Consider the following 26,339-nt stretch of genomic DNA (forward strand, 5'->3'; position numbering starts at 1 on the left):
CGTCTCTGCTGGTGTGAAGTGGTCCTAGAGAAAAACCAGGAACTAATATACCATTAATGCATCTCATTTTTTTTTTCATTTTCATGGAGCATCAAGTTAATTGAACCATCTAATAGCAGCACTGGATATTAAGGCCCCAATCCTAAGAGAAATCTTTTCTAGGGGCCACCCCCAGCTGAATTCAGGAGTACCTGGTCATATCTATTATTTGAAGCCGCATCAGAGCCCTCCTTGACAGGCAGACGCGTCCAGGGGGGTTTCAGGGTGCTGCATCTCCATGACTGGCCAGCTCTACGCAGCGCTGTTGGTGCTGCAGCCCTAAATGCCCAAGGAATAGGTTATGCTGAAGGGGGGCACCCCCCACCTTTCCACCACACCCATTTTTGGGAAGATTTGGGATTCTGAGGGTTTTAAAAAAAATAGCTTTTCACAGCTGGCCTCATCTGAAAATGCATCTTTGGACATGAGCCATGGGAAGGGCTGGACACAAACTACATGCTCAGTATCCCATAATAGCCAAAAGGGCTAAGATGTTGCCTGAGATCTTGTAAAATTCTGCCTGAACATCCCCACTCCCAGAGGTGATTACTTTAAGGTGGAACCCACCAGCCCCTCGCCAACTTCCATAGGTGGCTGCCCATTTTACTGAGGGAGGGGGAGGGAAGAGACTGGGTTTTTCAGACCCAGACCAAAGAGAAAAACAAAAGAAGCTCAATAGTTTTCAGGCTTTATTAAACTCCATCACATTTGGGGAAGACCCCTGAGATTTCAACAAGGAGCACAAGAACATTTATTTTAAAGGGCCCCAAGGTCTCAGTGCAGCCACAAGAATTGGCCTCTTCCTGGGTAGCCTGGGACTGAAAGAGAGGGGTCAGTGGTGGACAGCAGCCTCCATCACGGGACCCCCTCCCTCCCCGCAGATTTCCAACCTATGGGCCCCGCCATGAAAAGGTTTCAGGGTTCACAGAAAACTGGGCTTCATGTTTAGGCAGGCCCCCCCCCCTCCCAGCTACAGCATTCTGGGCCGTTCTTTCCTTCAGGCATCCTGTTGATGACATAGATGCCGACCACAGAAACAAAGGCTTCCTTGGGGCAGTGGATGCTGCAGTGAGACCCTCGCAAGCCCATCCCCTCAAGGCCCACTGGCTCAGCCCCAGCCGCTACAGGGACGGCTAAGGCTTCTCCCACAGGGGCCTTAGGATCAAGTGTCCTACGGCAGGAACCTGCAGGACAACCTTCCCTCTGGCTGCTCAGCAAAGCCTACGCCTCCGAGCAACAGGCATTGAGTGACTGACTGAAGAACAGAGCTGGAGTTATTTCCACTTCCATCTCCGTGGTAACAACTCTACCACCACTCAGAACCCAAAACTGTTTTAAATGGCTGCCACTTTTATCAGCACCCACAGAGGTCTTTGTAAAGGGCTCCTCCCTGCAGGCAAAACTAGGGCAGCTCTGCTGATTTGACTGCTTCTGTGCCTCTCCTGGGTGTCATCTGTTCCTCTTGCTTCTTTGGCGTCTTGGCAAGCAGGGATAGAAAAGGGCAAATGCCAAGACCAAGAGCACTTGCTGGGCCTTGGAGGAGGCCTTTGCCTTACACTTCATCCTTTGTATAAATAAGGAAACATCCATTCAGTGCAATGCACAAGGGGTGGGGGTGGGACCAAAGTGTGACATTCACAGCTGTTTAGAATGCAGAAGCTATTCTTTTAAAAATGAGCTTCCAGTTCTGTAGAGCTGCTCAAGTAGCTTGCGGCTTTGAAAGCTGACAATTGCAGAGAAGATGCAGACACGAGTATAAGAAGCCAAAGGCAAAAGTCCCAGGAGAGAGAATCAACCTGTTCCAAGCCAGCTCCACCCCTGCTGAGGGGGCAGAAATGTACTGGCCACATTTCTACATGCCCTGAGGAGTGAGAGGTGCTCCCAAGGATCAACTACAAGCCAAGTGTTCCCCACCACCATGCTAGGATACACAATCTATCCTGCCAAAGGCAGGAGAGATGCTCCCTTGGGCTTCAGGGCCCACCTTCATGCTAGTTTGAGCACCAGTAGGAAAAGCAATCAACGGGGAGGTCTGATCCTGCAGTGAAACGGGAAGGTTTTCCCATACATCAAATACACTTCTAGGAAGGAATGGACTGGCTACGGTGTCAGGCTGACTCCAGATTCCTGCCATCATGGCTGGCCTGACTGCAATCACATTCCCTCCCTCCCTCCTGCACTCTCTGGTTCAAGTTTCAAAATGCCAACCCCAAAAAAGTGAGGATGAAACAGAAAGCCAAATTAGAAACTGTAAGGAATGTTAACTTAGAAATAAATAAATCATGTATTTCATAAACATTATATGTACAAATTACACAGTAGAAGGCAACTTTTATGCAAAGGAAAAAAATATATATATCTCGACACTGTACAGGGTGTTTATTTACACCCTTCAGAAGAAGAAGAGGTTGGAGGCTCTTTCACAGCTTCAGGCCAGAAGGTTTTGAGTGCTTTTCCTTAGTGCTTCCTTCCTTCCAGTGAGAGGCAGGGCCACGAACAAAGTCACCACCTGATTGATATCTGAGGTCTTGCGAAGGAGCAAGGGGGCCTTTCCACCCCCCCTCCCCTCAGCCGTCCACAGATGAGAGCTGCAACTGACCCAGCTGCCGTGTGAATGCAAAGGCCTCCTGCCGCTTGACCACAAGAGGAGAGCCAGACATCTCCTGGAAGGGCAGCGGCTCCAAGCAGCGCAGGGATAGCTCCGGCTCAGCACCCCTTTGGAAGTCTCTGCTTCCCCACAAGGACACAGAAGCAGAGCTGGGCAGCAAATCCAGTCTGCATTTTACCCTAGAAGCCCCTCTCCACCCCAATCGGCAGAGGGAGGGGCAAAAGTATTTTAAAAAGTGAGACAAAATGGAAAAGAGGTTCCCTGGCTTAAGGAGACAGAGGTTAAGGCAACTGGAGCCCCGCAGTCCATGCAGAACGCAGGAGAATGGCTTTGAGATCCTGGTTTCTGGGCCAGCACCACGTGGCCACTGCTGCCCTTGGCTCAACGACATCCAAGGCACCAACCATGCAACTAACTCCCTTTCCTGCCCTTCATTGGTCTGGATTTCTCTCTTGCCAGGTGTGGCAAGAGACAAAGCAATCGAGTGCAAAGCCACAGAGACGCATTTACAGGCAACACATGTCCTGAGCTGGGCGCAAACAAAGGAAAACAAAGTGCACAGGAGGCGAGTGGGGAAAAGAGGAGTGGCCCCCCCGGGGCTGAGCAAGAGACAGTCCCTGGAGTTCTTCCCCTTTTCTTACTGGATGGCACAGGGGCGGGATCCTTTCAAAGGCTGCTGCTTCTCCTCGGGCTTGGCTCCGAAGCCCCCGCTGAGGGTCCCTTCCCAGGTGGCTTCACAGCTGCCCATTGGTCCTTAAGGTGAAGCTGGGTGGCTCAAGGTCTGCCCATGAGATGCACGAGGACACCCAAACTCACACACAGTGCTGCTGCCTTCCCTTCCTTGGCATCCCGCTTTCCTGCCCATGCATGGGAAAACAAGTCCCCCTGCCCCAATAAAAAAGAAGCCTCAGGTGCAGCAGCAGGCTTGGCAGCAAGGTGGACAAAAATAATAAATAAATATGCAGAAACATAGAAACCCAGAGGGACCCTCCCGCTTTGCATGGTCAGGATGGCCAAGGCACTCTCTCTGTCTTGTCTTTTCCTAGAAAGGGTGAGCAGCAAGGCCCACCCGGTCGTGCCAGAAGTGGTGCTGGCCAGGACAGTGGAGGGGAGCCAAAGCCAGAGCGCAAAGGCCTCTCCCAGTCTTGTGAGCAGCAAAGGCAGCAGGCGAAGAGGGGTGCCGACGACGGTTCACGCCACATCGTCCTCCTCCAGACTGACCATCTGTCTCTGTTCCAGAAAAAGATGGGAAGACGTTACTCCAGGGGCAGTGGGGAGAATCCTGCCACACAGGCCTGGGTTCAAATCCAGACTCAGCAGCAGCTGTACTTTCTCGAGTGTATAGACTGCCTTATCCCAACAGCCGTGCGGAGGGCACAAAACCCCCTGAAAAGTCCACTTTGGGCAAACGTGGCAGAATAGGAGCGGGTCACAAGGCAGCCATCAAACCAAATTAGCCTCCCAGTTCAGAAGCCCAAGCCGGGTCTGGCTCAGAGTCAAAAGGACATGCCCCACCTAAGGCTCGCCCTGAAGTGGTTTGATGTACTCTTGGCCACTTTCATCTAGTCAAAATTCTCTCGGCCCACCCCTTGGCTTGGGTGTGAGGAATGTGTCAAATCTCACGAGAAGGTCCCCAGTTGCTCTGGCTGCAGCAGCTATCAACCGAAAACTGAGCAGGAAGGCCACATTTCTGGGTGGAGCCTGGGGGCAGAGGTTTCCCAAGGCCTGAAATTCCAGCTCTCTGAGTTTCTGAAGGGTAGCTCTGCTCAAGCACAAAGGCAAAGCCCAACAGCTGGGCCCTGAAGTTGTGGCCTGACAGAAGCCAAGCAACCCTCATTGAGAATCAGCCTTGGTTTGCAAAGTGTCCTTTACCCAGGACTCTTCCCCCCCCCCCACCCCCCAACAAAAAAGGATGGTAACATCGCAGTAGCTCTCTAACCTGCCTTACAAATGCCCTGATCTCTCCGTGCTTTACACTTCCTGGTTTGGTGGAAATGCTGCTTAAAACCCACAGGTCACTTTGCCATTTGCTTCAGTGGGAATTCCCTCTGGGCACCCGCTCCTGCTCCACTGAAGGCTTCTTCCCAGACTTCAGCCAGCCCCAGAAAGGGGGAGGAGGGCACTTGGGGACACTCACCGATGGGTAGGTGTATCCCTCCTGACTCCGGCAAATGTGAACCTCATCTTCAGTTGTTTTCTGATAAACGGGGTTGTCAAAATTAATGCTGTTGGTATTCTTGAGCCGCCAGTTCTTCCATACCAGAAACAGCCCAAAGGAGATTAGGCTGATCAGCACTGAGAAGACATCCAGGGAGAGACATTATTTAACCAACACTATTAAGTGAACTGTACGGAACCATATAAAAGCAGCCCAGACAGACGATGCTGGTTGGGACAAAAGTAGTCCTGAGCTCGGGAAAGGGCACCCCTCCCCAGGCCCAGGCCAGAGACGCAGAAACAGCCACTCACCCAGCGGAAGGACCACAGGGAGCGCTGTCTGGCTACCTGGTCTTTCACCATCAGTCTCTGCAGCAAGGCCATTCTGAGCTGGGAGAGGGAGAAAGCACTTAAGGTGAAAGCGGGTCTACTTTGGTGAGGGAAGAGAAGAGGATGGGGGCACATTCTGGTTAACAGTAGCAGCTTGGGACCCAAGGAAAGCTCACCTTTGCCCTTCCCCCCCCCCCACCATGGGGCTGCAAATCCATCCCACTCTGTGCCCTTCTTCCCATACCCTATTGAGGGAGGAAGCTGCTGTGCATCATCACCCATCATTCAAGCCCTCGAGTGCAACACCTGGCAGCAGCTCCCTGGGGCTGGCAAGCAAAAGATATTTGCCCAGGCCTACTACCAAGATCCTTTCACTGGAGATTGCAGAGATTAAGCCTAGACACTACCACACACAAACACATGCCTACTGCAACCACCCTCCCCAAAAAAACTGAGGTATGTCCCCCTAAAAGACAGCAAACACGGCTTTGCCCCTGTTGGTTAGAAACCCACAGTTCAAATCCCTCCCAGCAACGTAAGGCTGGACCAACAGACACTCACTAACGGCCCTTGCTACATTTGCATTCCACTTTCCCCTCATGACTGGGGATCCAGCATGCCCAAGGTGGATCCCAACCAGGCAAGAAGCAGAGCCCACACCCTAGCCCCCCTCACAGCCCTCAGCCAAGCCATCCAAACACTAGACTCCTCCTGCAAGGACACAGAAGGGCTGGCTGGTGCTGGGCTGCTGACCTTCTTGAGACAGGGTGATCATCCCGGCTGGGGTGGTGTGTCCAGGGCGGGTAGGGACACGTCTGCTTGGCACAGTGCGGGCAGCAGGCAGAAGTCCAGGTCGGTGCCGTGCGGTACCAGCTAGGTGTGGCATGACAGTGGTGGTCCTCGGGGCTGGCTGTGCAGTGGTGATGCTAACCAAAGGTGGGCTGCCAGGGACCTGGTTATCTGTGCAGTGAGAGAAAACAGCCCCATCAAGGCCTCTGCCCAGGGAAACAGGCATTGTTCTAAAGTGGGAGCGAGCGGGGACAGGAAGAGCCGCCCGAGTGCCATAGCTGTACCTGCAGCGCAGCTTCTCATGTCAGGTGCCAGGTGCAGGCCGTCAGGACAGGCACAGGTGTACTTGGCTGAGTGAAGAGTGATTTGAGGGGCAGGAAGACACAGGTACTGGCAGCCTCCGTTGGGGATACCGTTCTGCTCACACTGGTTGACACCTTCCAATGAAGCAGAGGGAAACTGTAAAGAGCAGCGCCTGGGTTCTCCCAGGAATCCCCGTGCCAAAACCAAAAGGTTCAGCAGGGATATGTGGGCTAGATAAACACCAGAATCCAATACCTGTTGGCTGCCGCACATTGTGATAGAGAGTCATCGCATCAGGTGAAAAGAGATCCTCCGCCACTTTGACAATATCTGAGCCGGTGAGGCGGTTAGCACTGAAAATGGCTTCGTTTATTATATCTGTCCAGAATACCTTATCCTGCAAAAGAAGCCTAGCATGAATTTCAGCTTAGAGCATTACTGGTGGCTAGCTCATTCTTAATCATTGGCCCAAGCAAAAAATTTAGGGATAGGAAAATGTTGACAAGTTAGAATTCAGCCGGCATGGATTGATGGAGTATTATTTATTTGACCTATAGCCCGTCACTCCCAGCCGAAAGAGTAAGCATTCGGAACTCTGCAGGCTGGGTCCTTCTCATCAGTGGAGCGGAAGGACTCTTCCTGAGGGGCTGCACCCCCTGCGGGCTCTGTGGACACAGGGCATATGCAAGTGAACCACTCTGGATCTCATTGAAGGTACAAGAAGGAAGGAGAAAGTCAGAGAGTAGTGGCAGCACACAAGGAGTGGCCAACTCCAGCTGGGCAGGAGGCAGCAGGGTCCATCACAAAGAGACCTCCCAAGTCACAGATCAAAAGCCTGTTCAGTATTTCAGGCTGGCTACCAACCTAGCAATGCTACAAATGCACGTTACTAATAAGGGCAAGGGGAAGGAAAGGCTGGTGTCCAAAATGGCTCTGAGACTGAACTAGGGGAACCGGCTCTTGGGCAACGAGGCCATGATCCCCACATTCACCCTGATGGCAAGAACAGGAGTGCTTTGGTGCTAAGCAGGGGAAAGCCAAGAGGGAATTCCACCAGGGCTGCCATGTTGACAAGTCGCTTCTTGTTGCATGTGACATTTCCCCAGTGCTGGCAGCCATTTATGAATCTGCCTCACCTCAAAGACTGTGATGGCAAAAGGGTGGGCCAGCTTCTCCTCGTCCACCAGGATGGTCTTCCTGTTCCTCCCATTCACATCAATGCTGGAGAGAGAGTGGAGCTTAGAGTCTACCCAGTAGAGGCGTTGGTTGGCCAGATCTAAGGGCAGAAGACAAGCATCGGCATTTAGACTTTCTGTATGTGTGGCAAGGAGCAAGCCAATGAACATAAACCATAAACCAGCAGCAGATGGGAGAATCAGCAAAAGGACCATGCAAGCTCTGGACATGGTGAGCGACAGGCTCTCTTCTGCTCCTGGCAGTATCAACAGAAGTTTTCCAAAAGGGCCTCGGGCATGAGTTGCTCCAGGCTAAGTTGGAAGAAACATCTCAAACAGAATAAAAAACCTGCTGTGTGCATGGGGAGAATGGAATATAGAGGGGAGATTAAAAATTTCTAGGCTAGGACAGGTTATCAACCGTTAAAACTAACATATTGCCTTCACTGAACTTTTTGTTTCAAATGTTATTACATATTGAAGACACAATTACTAAATATCTTGGCAAAGAGCAGTAAGCAAATTTATACGGAATGGGAAAAGACTAATGACTAAGGATTCAAGTTGCTACAAAGATGATAAAACGCCTTGTAGTTCCAAATGTTTATGGTGTGGATCAACCCTCAAATTAGAAACAACGGATACTGAGGAAGAAATATCCATAACTATTTATGGAAAAAGAAATGTTAAGAATGATCCAGAGACAAGATGACTAACATATTATAAGAGACTGCCTGCTAAGGATATGGTTTAAGCGTAGATAAAGATCAAGTCCTTAACTCTCACCATTAACTTCTTTAATAAATGCTCATCTTGATTTAGGTTTAACAAAGAAAATAGACAAGGTAACTTGTGAGAATATGGCAGACAAACAAGGGAAAATAAAAGAGTGGCCGTGTTAAGAAAGTAAAAAAGAATATAGCTTGGTTAATTTACCATCAGATAGTTTCAACACTGAAAGAACAATTAGAGAAGGTGAGCAGCTAAGAGAAAAAACTGCTTAAGAAAAACTGATAACAGGTGACAAAACATTTGCTACGTAAAATCTATAAATTGTTATTGCAGTAGGACTCTGAAACAAAACAAATTAATGATTGCATGATAAAATGGGCCTAAAAGTTTAGATCAATAGGAAGGACTGTGGGCTCAATTAGTTGAAATTTACTGAATGTCATATGTTAAAACTGGTACAAAATGTTTCCTAGATGGTATATTGCCCCTTAAGGTATTGCAAAATTAATAAGAACTATGTTGATAAATGTTGGGAATGCCAATATATAAATGCATAATCATATCTAGTGGACCTACCAGACAACAAGAGTATATTGGGTTATGATCAATGATGAGATGCAAAAAATATTGCAAGTTAAATTTGTGTTGGAGCCAAAGGGTATGTTACTAAATATGGTACCAAATAATATTAAAATGTATAATGAACTTGTAAAATATATGGTAACAGCTGCTAGGATCCTTTATGCAACAAGATGGAAAAAAGAATCAACACTAGATATTATGGATTGGTTAAATAAATTCACAGAATATGGACAATGGCAAAGTTCATGTATTTGATACATAAATCAACACTGGAATTCAAAAGAAAAAAAGAAGAGTTGCTTCTTATATGCCGCTTTTCTCTACCCGAAGGAGGCTCAAAGCGGCTTACAGTCGCCTTCCTATTCCTCTCCCCACAACAGACACCCTGTGGGGTGGGTGAGGCTGAGAGAGCCTTGATATCACTGCTCGGTCAGAACAGCTTTATCAGCACTGTGGGGAGCCCAAGGTCACCCAGCAGGTTGCATGTGACGGAGCGCAGAATCAAACCCAGATCACCAGATTAAAAGCCTGCACTCCTAACCACTACAGCAAACTGGAGGCCAATATTAGACTATAAAAGGTAAAGGTATCCCCTGTGCAAGCACTGAGTCATGTCTGACCCTTGGGGTGACGCCCTCTAGCGTTTTCATGGCAGACTCAATACGGGGTGGTTTGCCAGTGCCTTCCCCAGTCATGACCGTTTACCCCCCAGCAAGCTGGGTACTCATTTTACCGACCTCGGAAGGATGGAAGGCTGAGTCAACCTTGAGCCTGCTGCTGGGATTGAACTCCCAGCCTCATGGGCAGAGCTTTCAGATTGCATGTCTGCTGCCTTACCACTCTGCGCCACAAGAGGCTCATTATACTGAACAGTAAAATCTAGGGAAGAAAAAAAGCAATTTTCAGACTTTATGTGCTAACTATGGGGATAAAGCAGTATGTGGTTTGTAATCCCAAGGTGATGTTATAAGAAGGTAAGAACTGTTAGATGCAAGCTTTATCAATATTTCTTTTCTAAATAGTAGGTTTGTAGTTTATAATATGTGGAGTTTTTTCTTCCTTTCTATGTATTCTTTTAAAATAAATAAAACTGATTTAAAAAAAAGAGAAGTGTCTGCCCATACAGAAATTGTAGGACTCCTCCCCCCCTCCTGGTAGTCCAGGAGAAAGCTGGATGTTTTGTGGACCTCAGCAGGAGATGAGACACCTAAAAGCTGGGGATGGGCCTAGAGAGGGAAGAAGGCAAGGAAAGGATGCAGGAGTGGGGGTGGATGATGGGATCCCCAACTGGACTTCCACAGAACTCTTCTCCTAAATTCCATATTATTTTTTTAAAAACCTGTCCCAAAAGTAGACAGTGTTAAATAATCTGCTGAGCACAGATTGACAATGTCCTGAGCCTGCACAAACATCTTGACTGACCCAGGAATACAGGCCTCCCCCCGCACACCTGCTCTATCATCTCAAGCAAGTGAGGAAGGCAGCAAGCACCACATACACAGCGGCTGCATTAGGAGCAGAAAGGAAACAAAGATCTAAACTTCTGGAACTTTTAGACGAGCAACAGAATCCCCCCGTTCAATGCAGGGAGACCGCAAGGTTGCTGCCCCCAAGCAAGCAAGCCTTTCATCAGCAGCTCCTCCCCTCCCCCCACCAAAAATGAAACCCAGCCACGAGAGCCTGCCCTGCCTGTGCCCTGCCTCTGGCTCCGCCCTGCCCACCCACCAGGCTTACCCAGAGTGATTCCATTTGGCCACTGGATGCCTTCTTCCACCAAGGAGAAGCGGTCCACCCCGTTCAGGCCACTTTTGACAATCTTGGCAGATGTCCCCCAATCAGTCCAGTACATGAATCTAGCAGCAGACAGTGAGAGAAGGGGAAACCGCCCCCCAAGAGACACACAAGGATGTCAGCTCGGACCCTGGGACCGACCCAAGCCCTGCCCCTCCTCCTCATTCACAGAAGGGGGGAGAGGAACCCTCCCCAGCCACAGGCAGGCAAGCCCCCCTCCACCCCCTGCCAATCCCAGGAAGCACTCCCTCGCAGTCCAGCTTCCTGCCCATTCAGCACCAGGCAGATTCCGTTCCTTCCCTTCCGTACCAGCCCTCCATACCAGCCCTGCCAGGGGTGCCCACCTACCCATGCACCGGATCCACCACAATGGCCCGTGGCTTGGCCCCGGCCTCCTTGACCAGAGTCTTCCTCTTCTGGCCTGCAGTGCTGGCGACAGAGATGGTGCCCAGGCGAGAGTCAGTCCAGTATAGGAGGCTGTGCACCCAGTCCACGGCGATGCCATCGGGGTCTTGAATGCCGCTGCTGATCACAGTGGAATGATGCGAGTGGTTGTCAGCCACGGCAATTGGAGTGCTGGGCAAAAACAAGCAGACAAGGAGCCCAAGTGAGAAGAGAGCCTCTTCTGCAGCAGCACTTCCCACTCCCCCACAGCAAAGAAGCCCAATTCCCACCCACAGATGCAGCCCAACACAGCATTCCCGCCAGCACAGCGACTCTGGCATAGGACTAGGAACCTGCCTGAGAAACGGCCCAAGATTCAACAGGGAAGCTCATTAACAGAACTGCCTAAATAAAGGTGAGTTGTTTGTAAGAAGAACTGTTTGTTTATACCCCTCTTTTCATTAGCCAAAGGAGCCCTAAAGCAGCTTACTAACATCTTACCCTTCCCTGAAATCAGGCCAACTTGAATTCAGAGATGCATTTACACTGCTTGAATTTATATTTTTTGGTAACTGAGCTATGGAATGGCACATGACAACATAGATATTCGTCTCACAAACCTGTTAAGTGAATACATCACCTTCTTCTCCTGCAGCGATTAATATGGTTCTGCATGATCCAAGCCACAGAATTTTCCACTTGGCTGCTCAGCCCCCACCCAAATCTAGAACCAACCATCCTTGGCACTAAAGAATCACACTTGGAAGGGACCTCCAGGGTCATCTAGTCCAACCCCCTGCACAATGCAGGGACACACAACTACTTGCCTACTCACAGTGACCCCAATTTCATGCCCAAATGATCCCCCCTACCAAAAATCTCCAGAATTCAGCCTGGCCTGGAGGAAATTCACCTACCATCCCACAGTGGCCATCAGCAATCCCCTGGACATGCAAGGAAGGGCCACAAGAGACAAACATTGGCACACCCCTTTCTGCCCACCCCTCCTTCCCCCTTGGCCCGCACCGCAACACTGCACTCTGCCACCGCCGCTTCACTCCCGTGTTCCATCGCCGCTTCCCTCCCCTTCTCCCCCGCACACTCTTTACCAGCTGCCCCCCATCGCCACTCACCTGTCCCCCCTTCTCCCCGGTGCACTCTTCCCAGCCCGCCCATCGCCAGTCACCTCCGCTGCTGCTTCCCACCCCCCTTCTTCCCCACGCACTCTTCCCAGCACATCCCCCCATCGCGACTCACCTCCGCCGCCTTTCCCGCCCCCACCCACCCTTCTCAAACCCCCACTCATCGCTACATGCCCATCCCCCAACAGAACCTTGCCCCCCCCTTCCTCCCACCCCGGCCCCTTTCATGGCACCTACCTGCCTGCCTTCATTCCTCCCAGCATTCACTTTCTCCTCCCTTCCTTCCTCAATTTCTCTCTCTCTCTCTCTTCCCATCCACCCACCCATTTTTGGTACAGCGGACTAAATATCTAGTCTTCTATATGACAGCCCTTCAAGTATTTGAAGATGGTTGTCGTATTACATCTCAGTCGTCTCCTCTCCAGGCTAAACAGACCAAGCTTCCTCAACCTTTCCTCATACTTCTTGGTCTCCAAACCCCTCACCGCATTCATGGCCCTCCTCTGGACACACTCCAGTTTCTCTACATCTTTCTTCAGTTGCGGTGCCCAAAACTCAGTACTGCAAGTGAAGTCTAAACAGAGTGGAGTAAAGTGGTAACATCACCTTGCATGATCTGGACACCCTATTCCTTTTAATACAGAAGTATCGTGCCCAGATCATGTGAGGTGATGTGACCACTTTAAAGGATCATTGGATCTCACCAGCCACACAATTAGCATAGATACCATGGCCAATTTACCTGTATATTTTCTTCTGAGAGAGGTCAGACCAATAGACGACATTTTTGGCAATTTCCATGTCCAAAGCCACTGCATTTTTGAGGTGGGGTATCAAGCTGGTGTACTCGCTGCGATCCAGGGTCATCCTCCTCACTTCGTGGCGGTTGGTGAAGAAAAGGTATGCCACTGTGCCTGGAAACGAGGCAGGAGAAAGGGGCGTTGGAAATAATGGCAACGCCTTTAAGATGCTCTCAGGTGACAGGAAAGACAAGCCCGCTTCACATCCAACTCCCCAACGCCATGTCCACTAAACCTTTGACCTTTCCACAGGTCAGGGTCATGTATCGTGGGCCCCTTTTTCTGGCCTTGAATCAGGTGGGGTTTCTACTTGCCTGTCTTTATTTACTTGGTCATTTTCCTGTGCTGCTTTACCAGGCAGCAACCTCAGATGTGCCTAACTAGATGGCCTGTATGGCCCCTTCCAACTCTATGATTCTATGATTCTAACAGGCTCCTCCTTGAGAGGGCAGAGAAGGCACAAGAGAAAGCGTGCGTACACACACATGCACCCCCCCCCCTTCACAGGTACTGCCTGAGAAGAAAGCAGAGCTTGGGAGCTGCCCAAAGGTCCACCCACAGAGGTCAGAGCTCTGCCCAGTCAGAAGGCACCAAGGGCTAGAGAGCAGGCTGGAGAAATGGCGGGCAGTGGGAAGGAAGACTCTGCATAGGAAGGGAGTAAAAATGGAGTGCTGGGGCTGGGACATTAATGGCTCCTTAAAGGCAACAGGGCTCTCTCCCCACTCTTTTGACCCCCCCCCCCACCTGACCCTACACAAACACGTACCATAAGTGGGAGGGACACCCGCCCCAAGAGTCCATGTGTGCTTGATTCAGAATCCTGCACCTGAGGATTTATGTACTTGGATTACTTGCTACAAGGAACTGCACTCAGACGTTTTATCTGAGATACCAAGCTATTTGGCATCATTGGTTTATTCAGACTGAATTTGAGATTCTAGATTTAGGATTTTAACCTGACCCCTCAAGAACGACTAAGCTAGAAAAGCTTACAATATTTCATTGATTAAGTTTACTGGCTTTGTATGTTTTGATTGTGAGTCATTGTGAAGCTTTTTGAAAAATATAAATGCTGCCAGCGCCCTAAGCGCTAAACAACCACTGTGCTGGCAGAGGAGTGCCAGCGCGTGGGGAATCCAGCTGGGGCTCCATAGACGTGCTTGAGCATGTGGAACAGGCGTGGTCCAGGGAGGGGGACTAGGATGAGTCTACGCGGGAAGCAGAAGGGGGATGCCTATGAAGGGGTGAAATCATTTTGGGCTTGGTTGTGGGGATACACTGAGCATTTCTGTTCAGTGTCTTCAGTTTTTCCAGATCAGGGCTGGCACTTGGGGCAACATTTGACTAGTATCTTGGATGCCTTGACGCTGGGAGGGAGGTGGCTGCCCTTGCTTATTATGACTCCTTTCAGAAGCAAGCATCCAATAACACATCGTAATTCAGATGTGTGGTTGCTGACAGTGGGTTCCTGCCCAAAGAAGGGGCAGCAGTTTTGAATGGGGCTGCCCTGGCACCCAGAGGGAACAGCGGGACCTGTGCTGGGTCTTTAATCAAGGAGGGTGCAGCAGGAAGTGTTGCAAGTACACCCACGGATGCGATGCCTAAGGGCTGACTGTGCTAGGCAGTCTTTCCAAAGGGGCTGGTCCAGCACTAAGACTAAGCACTAAGGGGCCGGTCCCCAGGAAGGTGGGCATGGCCAGGCACAAAGTGTGCAGGAGGGTGGCCGCCTCCGGCATGACTGACTTTTGCATGGTGCTCCCTCACCCTATAACTTTTGAGAGCAAGGCTTTATTTTGGAATGATAGGGTCCACCTGTTGAAATGGGGCCTTGACCTGCATCTGGGGGATGTCCGGGCTGCTTTGTTGGGGCTCAAGTTGGCACGAGCGCTGGTTTTTTGGGTAGGGCCGTGCCCTCGGGCTGGGGGGTCCTCTACCCATTTGGGGACTCCCTTTAACGGGGTGTTGCTTAGTCCCCACAGGCGAGCCTGCTGTGTTTTCTCCCTTCCCGTGGGGGCTGCGGTCTGCTGGCCACAGCATAGGGAGAGGTGCTTGGTGTGCCCACATTCAGTCAAGTTGTTAAATAAATCTGTGGCCTGTTATAACAAAAAAAAGTTACAACCTGTGTCTGGGTTCTTGGTGTGCTGGTACCTGCCCTCCTGCCTAAAAAATGCTATGAATTAAATACCTGCTCATGTATTTATCAATGCACTCAAGGCAGTTTACAGTTTGAGAACACCACCCAGAGCTCTAATAACACAAAGAAAATAGGGAGGAATGGAAGGGGTGGAAAGTCAAGTATGCCCACTTGCCTAAGGCAGGCAGAAATCACAACCCAGAAGGAAGCTACACTGCTGCAGCTACTGTAACACAGAAGACAAACACACCATCTCAGAGTGAACAGCACAGTAGAGGTGAAAATATAGTCTACCCAAGTCCAAACCAGAATCACCAGTTTTCTCAAGCAAGCATCCAGTTGGTGTGAGGATCAAAGACTTTTGGGAGAAGATGTGCTGCGACAGAAGCCACACCTCTCCAATAACAAGGTACCTGCCCCCCCCCCCCCCGCCAAATGGCAGAGTAACCACTGACAGCCTGGGAGCCCCAAATCCTGCAGGAACACTGCAGCATAAAAGATCCTGAACTTACCGACTGCTCTGCAAATCTTGGTGGCAGGGTCCATCTGATAGCCTTTGTTACACTCACACTTGTAGCTTCCTTCCAGATTTATACAAATTTGGCTACAGGTCTCAGGGTTGAGGCATTCATCAATATCTACAAAGCCAAGATCATGTTACTTTGCACGATAAAGTAGTTATTGTACAATTAAGGTTGCAAGTATTGACTGTCCCACAAGTCTGTATTCCAATGACTTTATGGAATTCTGCAATCTAATTTTTCCCAGGAAAAATTTCCCATTCAAGAGGTGATGGAAATGCCCCATCTTGCTTTGCAGCAGATTCTGCAGCTCAGGCTTTATGCCAATGGCCACTGCCATCCCTCACTCACAGAGCTCCCTTCCTTTGAGAAGGATCTCTGAGGTCAACTAGGTTCTTCGCTTCCAGGGAGAGAGAGAGTTGTCGACCCATATGCTGAACGAGGGAATGGGTTGGTATTTTATTGTCCACCATCTTGTAATGTTATTATTCTTGCTATGTTATTTGTATTATTGGGATATTTTAGGGGATTCTATTGTATTTTATTGATCTTGTAAGCCGCCGCAAGACATTTGAGAGTGGCAGTATATATAATATAAACATAAATAAATCAGGTGGGCCATGCCAGAGAACCTGCTGTGGTTTGTTCCCTAATAGACAGCAAGTGTTGCCAAATGCCTTCACCTGAGAGACCCCAGAGAAATGCTGCTGACCTTGACAGACAAATAGATGAACTTTATCTATTTACTCCTCAACCTTGAACTTGTCACTTTCCTATATGGCTCCAACACCACTCCCAATTAGCTTCCCAATGTTATTTCATTTATTAAGTTTATTTGTTATTATATTTGTATATACCACCCTCCCAGAAGGCTCAGGGAAGTTTTCATCAAACAGGAACGATACAAATAACTCAGTTTATAATAATACAATAATAACTATAACATTATGAACAATAGAACATTGGGGAGAACAATAAATCAGCGTTTACTGATGGCCTGGTAGGTGGGCTAATATGCAATGATGGTTGTAGGAGAAAGACTGAGGGGGGCCGATTGGAAGCGGTGGTAGTGGTCGACTTCAACCAAATGCCTGGTGGAGGAGCTCCCTTTTGCAGGCCCAGCAGAACTGTCCGAGTTCCGTCAGGGCCCTGATCTCCTCTGGGAGCTCGTTCCACCAGGTGGGGGCCAGGATGGAGAAAGCTCTGGCCCTGGTTGAGGTCAAGCGTGTTTCCTTGGGCCAAAGATCACCAGGAAGTTGGAACTGGTGAAGCATAAGGCTCTTTGAGGGGGGTAAAGGTATCCCCTGTGCAAGCACCGAGTCATGTCTGACCCTTGGGGTGACGCCCTCTAGCTTTTTCATGGCAGACTCAATACGGGGTGGTTTGCCAGTGCCTTCCCCAGTCATTACCATTTACCCCCCAGCAAGCAAGCTGGGTACTCATTTGACCGACCTCGGAAGGATGGAAGGCTGAATCAACCTTGAGCCGGCTGCTGGGATTGAACTCCCAGCCTCATGGGCAAAGCTTTCAGACGGCTGCCTTACCACTCTGCACCACAAGAGGCTCCTTTGAGGGGGGTAGGCAGAGGCAATCCCTTAGGTCAGTGGTCCCCAAACTTTTTATCACCGGGGACCGGTCAACGCTTGACAATTTTACTGAGGCCCAGGGGGAGTGGGGTAGTCTTTTGCCAAGGGACGTTGCCGTTGCCACCTGAGCACCTGCTCCACTTGCTTTCCGCTGGAGGGCGCTGCCAGCAGCAGCTGCACAGTGCCATGCCTAGGGGGGAGCCGCAGCCATGGTGGCCGCTGGAGAGCACCAAAGGTGAGTGGCAGGGCAGCCCCAGAGGCAGCAGCCGGGGAGGAGGACAAGGAGCCGCGGCCCGGTACCGACTGATCCACAGACCAATGCCTGGCCAGGGGAAGGGGCCCTTTCAAGGCCCATCCTTAGGAACGGGCTTTGGAGCTAGTACACCAATAAAAGCAGGCATCAGACAGGCCTTGTGGAGGAAGGGCATTTCAGTGTTCTGGGTCCCCACTTGCTTCACCTCTGCAGGACTTGGGCAGGATGGGAGAAGGCAGCCATTCAGGCCCTTTGAACTGCAACTAGAACCAAGCAGCTGCCTGAAACACCAGCTGGAATTGAAACAAGGCACTCCTTGTCCATGGAGGGGACCTGAGCTTCAGCCAGGTCCTGGCTAACCCTAACCCTTCAACAGCTCTGCCATGACTGACAGGCACCTGCTCACACCAGGCCTAGGCATTAGCAGTGGAATGCTCAGTCAAAATGGTCCCTGGAGAAAGACAAGCCCCACAACTTACCTTCACATGTTCTTTGATCAACGAGCTGGAAGCCCTCAGGACACAAACATTCATACCCAATTTTCAGGTCATTGCATATATGAGAACAGCCACCTTTGTTGGCCAAGCATTCGTTGGTTCCTGTGAGGAGACACAACACAACTCAGGTCATAAAGGTATCCTTATCAGAGTTGCTCTTCCGGTTACAATGCTTTAAGGAGCCCTCTCAGAATCATTTGTCATCTTCTTCACATCACCACCAGGTCCTGCCCCACAAAGCCACAGTTAACGCTACTGCACTAGCTGACATCAGTCCCTGCAACATGTCATGTTGTGTGTGCAGAGACCCCCTATGGGTGAGAGGATTTGCACCCACCATTTCTATACTAGTCTTTGCAGATAGCCACTCTTCTTACTGTAAAAACCCAGTGAAAAAGTACAGAGAACACCCCTTCCCACCCCACCTCGTTCTCTGTAAAACTGCAGGAAGCTGGCAAAGAATCTACCATTGCATCTGGCTTTCCAAAAGGCAGGACCCCCTCTCCCAGAGACCTGGTAGATGAGTTTTCATGTGTTGGTTGTGCAAACCAGGAATCAAATGCCGCATTTCATTCCCCGTCTGTCTTTGTTCTGAATCCTGGAAATGACCATCTCAGTATGGTTGAGTACAGATGTATGGCTGGGTTGGGCCAGACCGAACACCCCTCTATCACCCAAAGTCCTGTTCCCACTGAGGCCAGATGCCCCAATGGCAAAAAGCCCAACTATATCTCCAGGAGGGAGGGGTCTCACTTGAAGAGAATTTGGGTTCTTCCCTCCAGAACGGTTCATGGCCATCCAATCCAGACACCTTTCTCAGAAAAATTCCTTTTGTCTCCATCCCACACTTCTACTACTGCTCTACCTGAATCCTGGTATGGAAGTCCACAACAATCCCCACCTCTTCCACTGCCACCTGGACTATTTTTCTAGAATCAGAAGTTACTTGGATTGTCAGAAGTAGCTGGGCTGTTCTTCCTCCTTACGGATGTAAAGTTTTCCTAGAAAGTCCAAAGCCGGTGCTGCTGGCAAAGGCCTCCTGGCAGCAGTCGGTGGGTGGGTGGGTGAGAGGCAGAGCCAGTGAGGGCCAAGAGGCTTCCTCAACACTTCCTTAAGTGCAATGAGATCCACAGAGTAGTATCCAGGATGACAACCAAATCTGCACAAGCGACTTAAGGATGCATAGCTCAGGTTCATCCTGGCCACCCTTTTACAGCCCTGCCTTTGTTGCCTGCATGAAAGAACAGAGCACCCCTAACCTCACTGCAACTCCCCCCCCCCCTTTGCATCCCGGCCATCTGGCTCCCTGGGATGATGGACTCTAACTGAGAAAGGCCAGGTGCCCCCTGCTGGTCACTATTGCAGCTGGCTGAGACCCAAGCCCAGCGTTATTGGAGCTCTGCAGGACAATGGAAGGCAACATTTAGCACGCCCAGAACACAGCCCATAACAACGCTTTGAAGGAGTAAAGCAGCCAAGCAGTTTGTAGCAGGACATAAGCAGGACAGGATTCAATCCTTACGGCATTCCTTGACAGGCTCGTCCGACCAGTCGCTGCAGTCTCTCTGCATGTTGCAGACCTTGTCCATAGAGATGCACTCTCCAGAGCGGCATTTGAATGAGCTGGCTCCTTCACAAGTTGTCACTGTAACAAAACAAAAAAAGAGAGAGAGAATGGCCATCATTCAGCATCACATGTTGGACTCTTTCACAGTTCTGAGAATTCTGTCAAGGGCACAAAAGACTTTAAGCCATGAGCAGCCAAGTCGTAACCTCTGCGCTCCTGCAGGCTTTGAGTACCCTCTCAAAGGCAGGCCAGTGGAGGAAGTGATGTCAGACGCCTGGCACTCTCCTCCCCACTTTGCTTAGCTACAACCACTTGATGGGTAGAAAAGGAGGGGGTATCACCCAAACAGGCCTGAAAAAATTCCTCCTGGGTACTGGCAGAAGAAGGGAACTAAAATGGCTGCAAGGCAAGCATGAGGCTCAAAGCAATTCCAAAATGCTCAGGAGTTCACCAGGAGACAGGAAATTCTGACCCTCTTGGCAGAACAACAAAAAACTTTCTGAAGTGGAATCTCTTATGGAGTTTATTACCTCCTAGCTTAGTAAAATAAAGTTATAGAATCATAGAGTTGGAAGGGGCCATACAGGCTATCTAGTCCAACCCCCTGCTCAATGCAGGATTAGCCCTAAGCATCCTAAAGCAAAGTTTAAATGAAGTCTCAGTTAAAGAAGACAGTGATGGAGATGGCACTTACTCAACAGAGGAGATCCAGTGTCCACAACAAAATGAGGATTAAAATAATAATTTTTCACTCTACAAACTTTTTAGATTATTGGCTACCATTTTTAGAATATATGAAGGGGCATCATGAAGTAAACAATGCCCATGAAACTATTGTATGATTTGCTTTTATTAAGTGAATGCAACAAATGGTATGATCTCTTTAAAATCATTAATAGACCAATTATTGGAACATATCTTGACTGTATTACTGTGTTTATCCAACTATGGTTGCAATTTTTATTTTGCTGTTATTTTTATAAGCGAAACAAAGATATAATAAAGGTTGGCCGATGGTAATTTCCCCTAAAGGGCACCCGAGTCCTGCCACACACCCCCCCCCTTACCATTGACACAGCCGACTTCGTCACTCAAGTCTTTGCAGTCGTTCTCCTTGTTGCACTGCCGGCTCCCATGGATACATGTCCCATCATCACAGCGAAATTCATCCGGGCGGCATGTAACTTTCGCTGCAAAGGAACAGACTTTTCAGTGTGAACCCCCAGGCTGAACACCCCCTACGCAGCTTAGCTGGATTCAAGCTGAGAAAAGGGCAGAGTTGTCTTGGGCCGGAGCGGGAAAGACAGGCCTAGCCTGATAGCTCATGGAGCACGATGCCCCCACCCACTCAAGAACCTGAGCACCACTGTTACAACTGCGCCCCAACCTCCCACCCCATAGCGTACCACAGTCTGCCTCATCTGATTTGTCCCGGCAGTCAAAGCTCCCATCGCATTTCCAGCGCTGGTGAACGCATTCTCCGCTCCCACAGTGGAATTCCAATGGAGAACAAGGGTTGGGTTTCAGGGCATCTCCCTGGGCTCCACAGTGCTCCGGCCACTCATCTGACCCATCCTTACAGTCGGGATCCTTGTCGCAGGCCCAAAGCTGAGGGATGCAGTCAGAGTTGTTGCACCTGAACATTTCTGGGTGGCAGATGGGGGCTGCACAGTGTGCTTCGTCACTCCCATCCCCGCAATCGTCATCTTGATCACAGGCAAAATCCATAGCAATACAATTTCCATTCTGGCACTGGAATTCATTGGCTGCACAACTTTTAGGGGCTGTACAAAAGGAGAGCACAAGAAAACCAATTATAGCTTCCAGCCAGTGCACGTGGGAATATCAGCCAGGGCTTCAGTCTTCTGTGGAAATTTTTCCGTTTCTGTACCACAACACTATGAAGCATAAATAAAAAACAAAGTTCCCATAAAATCCAAATAAAGAAAATCAGTCATACATATAATTGCTGAGCTGTGCACATCCAATCAAAGCCAAAGCTAAATTTCTTACTGATGTGTCTCCTCACATTAGGCAGAAGGGAAATTCTCACCACGAACTTACTATGAAGCTAACTAGTCAAGCCAATAAACTTTCCCTCCTGACCTTCACAAGTGAGAGTTAATTTGGATTGTGCCAGGTGAATGGATGGGCATGGCTACACAGGCATGGTCACAACCTTCCAGGATGCCGCTTGACACCATGGGCTGCAACAAATAGGTTCTCCCCGCTTTCCACTTCTTAAATTTAAGTGAGCACATGCAAAGTTATCCTGGATGTGTCAGCAACCCCCATGTATTTCTGCTATGATTTAGTAGATTGTAGTTTTACTCTGATTTAATGCTTTGCCATGTCTGTGTGTAGCCGACACCCAGGAACGAAATCCCTCCTTTGAAATCCCCAGATGCCCCAGCATTCCTCCCCTCAGCTGTTTGGTCTCCCTCCCTTCCCTTTCCATCCATAGATTACCTAGATGTTTTGACTTCCTTGATGTGGTATTTGCTTAATGTTCCCAGGAAGAGTGGCACCTCCCCAGGCCCCTATATGTTTTTGCTAGTGTTTTGTAAAGCCAGTTATAACTATGCCTTATATGTAGTATCTTGCTCTGCTCTAATAAAGAAGCATTTCTAAAGGTTTACTTTTCTTGGAATAAACAAGATAAAGGTATCCCCCTGTGCAAGCGCCGAGTCATGTCTGACCCTTGGGGTGACGCCCTCCAGCGTTTTCATGGCAGACTCAATACGGGGTGGTTTGCCAGTGCCTTCCCCAGTCATTATCGTTTACCCCCCAGCAAGCTGGGTACTCATTTTGCCGACCTCGGAAGGATGGAAGGCTGAGTCAACCTTGAGCCGGCTGCTGGGATTGAACTCCCAGCCTCATGGACAGACAGCTTCAGACAGCATTTCTGCTACCTTACCACTCTGTGCCACAAGAGCCTCATGGAATAAACAAAGAACCTCATAATTAGTTAGAACCTTGAAGTCTTTAAAAACACTTTAAAAACACTTCATTTACATTTTTCCTCAATGAGTATTCAGTTCAAATATATGTTGCTCCTGGGACATAAGATGCGGGTGTACTTTTAATATCTGTTTGTTTGCTAAAACTGTCAGAGTAAACCTGTTGAATCCGATCTCACACTGGATTTGACGCAATGGATAACTTTCCAAAGAATTTTCCAATTTTCCATCAGTCAGTATGCAGCTAAAGCAAGCCACACACCCTTCCCCCAAGAAGAGCGTTATGTTAAGACCAAGCTGGGATGAAAGAAACCGCTCCAAGGAACAAATGCACACATCTGCAGTGGGAGGCTCCTAAGCTTCACTTGACTTGGGGATGAGCACTGAGGTGTCCAACCAAAAGCTTCATGAGCAAGTTCTGAAAAGAGTAGGCAGCCCCAGGAGGCTGTTCCCTATGTATGTCCATGGCTTGCACACAGGGATTATCTTGGTGCCCTTTCACAACCTCAAGGGCCTTTTCTTTAAGCTTCACTTTCTATTTGGCAAAGACAAACCTTCCCATTGTTCCAGAAAGAGTGCAGCTACTTTTTCCAAGCCATAAATTACTTACAAGTAGAGAGTCTAGATTCCGCAACACCAACATCATTAGAGTGAGCCTGCCTGTTCATTGTAAGATCCCCTAATCCCTGGGACTTCTTTCCCCCACAAATCAAGCAGGCAGAGGTATGACAGTTCTTGACTGGACTAGGATTAAGTAGTTTGGTTTCCTGGAACTAACTGGTGATTAAAAGCCACGCAAGCTTTCCAACAGAGCTTGCCCGTTTGAGAGAGCATCACAGCACTTCTGAAGTCTCACTTACGACAGTTCTCTTCATCCGATCCATTTTCACAATCCGCCTGCAAGTCACACCGCCAGGACATATCAATGCAACGATTTATGCGGCCACCACAGCTGAACTGCCCCGGATCACAAGTCACAGATCCTAAGAAGACAACAGGCCAGGAGATCTGGATTAGTCTCCCACACCTGTCCTTGTCTATGGGATAGGAGCCCACACTCCTGCAGAGGACATCGGCCAGATAGTGGAATCTCATTTCCTCCTCTGTGCAAGCTAACATGAAGCGGCAACCCAATGTGCTTTATTTGTTTTTTGTTTGTTTTTTTTTGGGGGGGGGGCAGCAGGAAAGTGTCAGAGCGGGGAAAGGCAGCACTGCCTGAGCAGCCCCCCCGGGGCATGTAACTGCAAGGCACTCCTGCTCCCCTGCTCATACAGAAATAATTGTTAAGTCTTTATATTTATTTAATATTAACATAGGCTGCCATTTGCATCCCAGATCCTTCCCTTATTTTTTTAAAGTTGCTTTACTACTATAGAGTCAAGGCTGTTGCCATATTAAGTATTTGGCATACATAAACTGCGCACCAGGCCACGCACAGAATGTAGCCCTGGCTATTCTTAGGATGCTACAGTGAACAATGGGGAAAACTGTACCAAGCAGGCATGTGGCAGCCCTCATGCAGACCATGACACACATGAGGACATGTGCCCTTGTCTTCCCGGGGGAGACCCTTCCCTTGTGCCTGGAAGCAGGAGGAAGAGAGCCGGCAGAGAGAGAGGTCACTCTTCAGGTCTTTCGCAGTACCCTAACCAAGGCCAAGGTCTCCTGACAACAGCCAGCCCCCTCCCTCAGATGTGCACATGGCCTTCAGGCACCACAGCAGTGCTCCTGACAGTCTTGTGTGAGAACCATTATGCATTCCCCACACCAGAGGGCACCCTGAGCGTGCCACGGTAAACAGTTACTGTTCTGGAAAAGGAAGGCACCTCTTGGGCAGGTTAATTAACTTACTGCAGGCCTCCTGGGCTTCGTCAGTGCCGTCCCTGCACTCTGCCTTGCCGTCACAAATCCATCTGTAAGGGATGCACTCGCCTGTCCCACACCGGAATTCATTCCGCTCACACTTCTCCATACCTGCGAGGCAGAAAGTCCACAGCCTTAGCCCCCTTTACACTCCCAAAGTGGATCTGATTTCAATCACTAGTCAGGAAGACTCCGTTTCGTGGTAGTTTTCTATGCAGAAGTGCTCTTTTGCCAGTCCATGTCTCCCTCACAACAAAGATAAAGGCTAGGCTAAATTTTAGGAGGTATCATGCATATGTGTTAAAGCTGTAACTTCTTTTGAAAATCAATTTTGAGATCGATTTTATAGCTATGTCAGAGTATGAACGATCCCTGGAGCATGGTAGACCTCATATCAACCAAACCTTAGGAATATGCTACTTAAACAGCTTTATTTATTTAATTTATAAACTGCCCTCCCAGACCATCTCAGGGCGGTATGCAACAATAACAACATAACAGTAGTGAAATAAACTAACATCAATGAAACATTCCTAAAAACCTTAAAACATGGGAGAAAAATAGCAAATGGATGCTTGGGACTTAATAATCACGTCGCTCCAAATCAAGTCACCTTGTTGCTAAGTTTTGTGAGTCTCACACCACTCCTTGAAAGATGATCAACTGCAAGGGAGGGGCCCTTCCCAGGATGCTGTTGTCATTAACTGGTCTAGGACAGCTCCCGATCTAGCTGCTGGAGCACAGGCACAGATCCCCGCCACGGCCATTCAAACCCACCTCAGACGCCCTTCTGGGTCTATGGATGCTTCGTTTGAATCTGCTTCCCCACCTTCTTGGGCGATGGTAGCTGGACCAACCAAAGTTTGCCTTTGGAGGCCAAGTTGTTTTATGAGGCAGTGTGTGTGTGTGTGTGTGGGGGGGGGGGGAGTTGTACGTGGGAAAACCAAGTTCCAGCCTCTGCCTGGGCCACCAACTCACAGGGTGACCTTGGTCAGCCCACTTTACCTCACAGGGTCTTTCAGAGAAGCCTTGAATGCTGCTTTGGGGTTGGGGGGAGGGAGGGAGGGGGGGGGTGTTTGTGTGTCTGACAGGGCACTTTGTGGAGAGTGAGCGGCGTCTGGGGCGTGGGCTGGTTGTGGCTCCGTAGGTGTTGATGAAAAAAGCTGCCTTTAATGGGATGCGGTCTTTGAGGACCGCCTTGGACCCAAACTCTGCCTGCCAGGACGCTGAAGCCCGGAAGCCGCCCAAGGGCCACGGGGCTCAGGCACACCTCTCTGCCCTCCTTGCCCTTCCGTGGCAGCGTCCAGCGCTTGGCGGGTGCTGCCCTGGCACGAGGCGCCTGGCAGGCAGAGGCAGCGGAGGCCACGATCCGCTCCGCTCGTCTGCCCAGGGCGGGCTGCTCAAGGCTGCTCTGCTGCGCCCTGCACGTGCGCCCCTCCGGCCGCGGCTGGCTGAGGGTGGGGAGGGCGTCGGCGCAGGCAGGCAGCACCCCTCCCCCCTGCCCTTGCTCGAGACCCCCAGCCGGGGAGGGAGGGGGGGGGAGGGCAGGCGCGCACGTGGGCAGGAGCCCGGCGCCAAGGGCCCGCGACAGAGGGGGGGCCGGCGGGCGGGGGACGGGGAGGACCCCCGCCCGGGGGGGAGAAGGAGGGGCGGCGGCGGCCCCCCCCCATGACACCCACCCACCCACCCACCCACCCAGCTCCCCTCACCGTCGGCGTGGGCCAGGAGGGCGCCCAGCAGGGCCAGCAGCAGTAGCAGCGGCGGCGGCAGCGGTGTCGGGGACGGCATCTCCTTCCTTCCTTCCTTCCTTCCTTGGGCTCCTTCGCGGCTCCTGTCAGCGGCGGCGGCGGCGGCGTCCGGGTGTGAATGGGCTGCCCGCCGGCCCCGCCCTCTGGCCGCCGGGAGGCGGGGCGTGCGATGGGGTGATTTTCAAACCCGGCCACACAACCGCCAAGGGGCGGGGCCACGCCCAACGCGCCACTCGACGTCACCGGCCACGACGCCCGGCCCCGCCGCTCCGCCAATCCGCGCGCGCCAACGCCCCTCGCCCGAGGGGCGGGGCGGGGCCAGGCGGGGCGAAGCGAGGCCCGCCCTCCGGCAGGGAAGCCCCGCCCCCAAGGCCGGCG

General features: G+C 50.4%; 1 protein-coding gene across 1 annotated transcript; it reads right to left on the reverse strand.

The window, feature by feature from the left end:
• Positions 1–2,299: 2,299 nt before the first annotated feature.
• Positions 2,300–26,139, reverse strand: LDLR (low density lipoprotein receptor). The gene is made up of 18 exons (XM_077329987.1): positions 25,923–26,139; positions 24,202–24,324; positions 23,211–23,333; positions 20,797–21,174; positions 20,458–20,580; positions 19,346–19,468; positions 17,806–17,925; positions 15,479–15,604; positions 12,775–12,946; positions 10,855–11,082; positions 10,450–10,568; positions 7,363–7,502; positions 6,482–6,623; positions 6,208–6,360; positions 5,888–6,094; positions 5,117–5,194; positions 4,785–4,942; positions 2,300–3,877 (listed from the first exon to the last, which is right to left on the reverse strand). Exons 1-18 carry the CDS (start codon positions 25,999–26,001, stop codon positions 3,839–3,841), a joined length of 2,631 nt encoding a protein of 876 aa, XP_077186102.1. The 5' UTR covers positions 26,002–26,139; the 3' UTR covers positions 2,300–3,838.
• Positions 26,140–26,339: the final 200 nt, after the last annotated feature.

Source organism: Paroedura picta, chromosome 3 (assembly GCF_049243985.1).
Source record: "Paroedura picta isolate Pp20150507F chromosome 3, Ppicta_v3.0, whole genome shotgun sequence".
NCBI classification, from domain to species: Eukaryota; Metazoa; Chordata; class Lepidosauria; order Squamata; family Gekkonidae; genus Paroedura; species Paroedura picta.

What these genes read in the sequence shown, in the direction of transcription:
- LDLR (XM_077329987.1), bottom strand. Translation starts at nt 26,001, where the DNA reads ATGCCGTCCCCGACACCGCTGCCGCCGCCGCTGCTACTGCTGCTGGCC. An exon ending in TGATCAAAGAACATGTGAAG is followed by an intron (nt 15,605 to 17,805) that starts GTAAGTTGTGGG and finishes TTGGCTTTGTAG; the next exon opens with ATATTGATGAATGCCTCAAC. An exon ending in TTGCCATCACAGTCTTTGAG is followed by an intron (nt 6,624 to 7,362) that starts GTGAGGCAGATT and finishes CTTCTTTTGCAG; the next exon opens with GATAAGGTATTCTGGACAGA.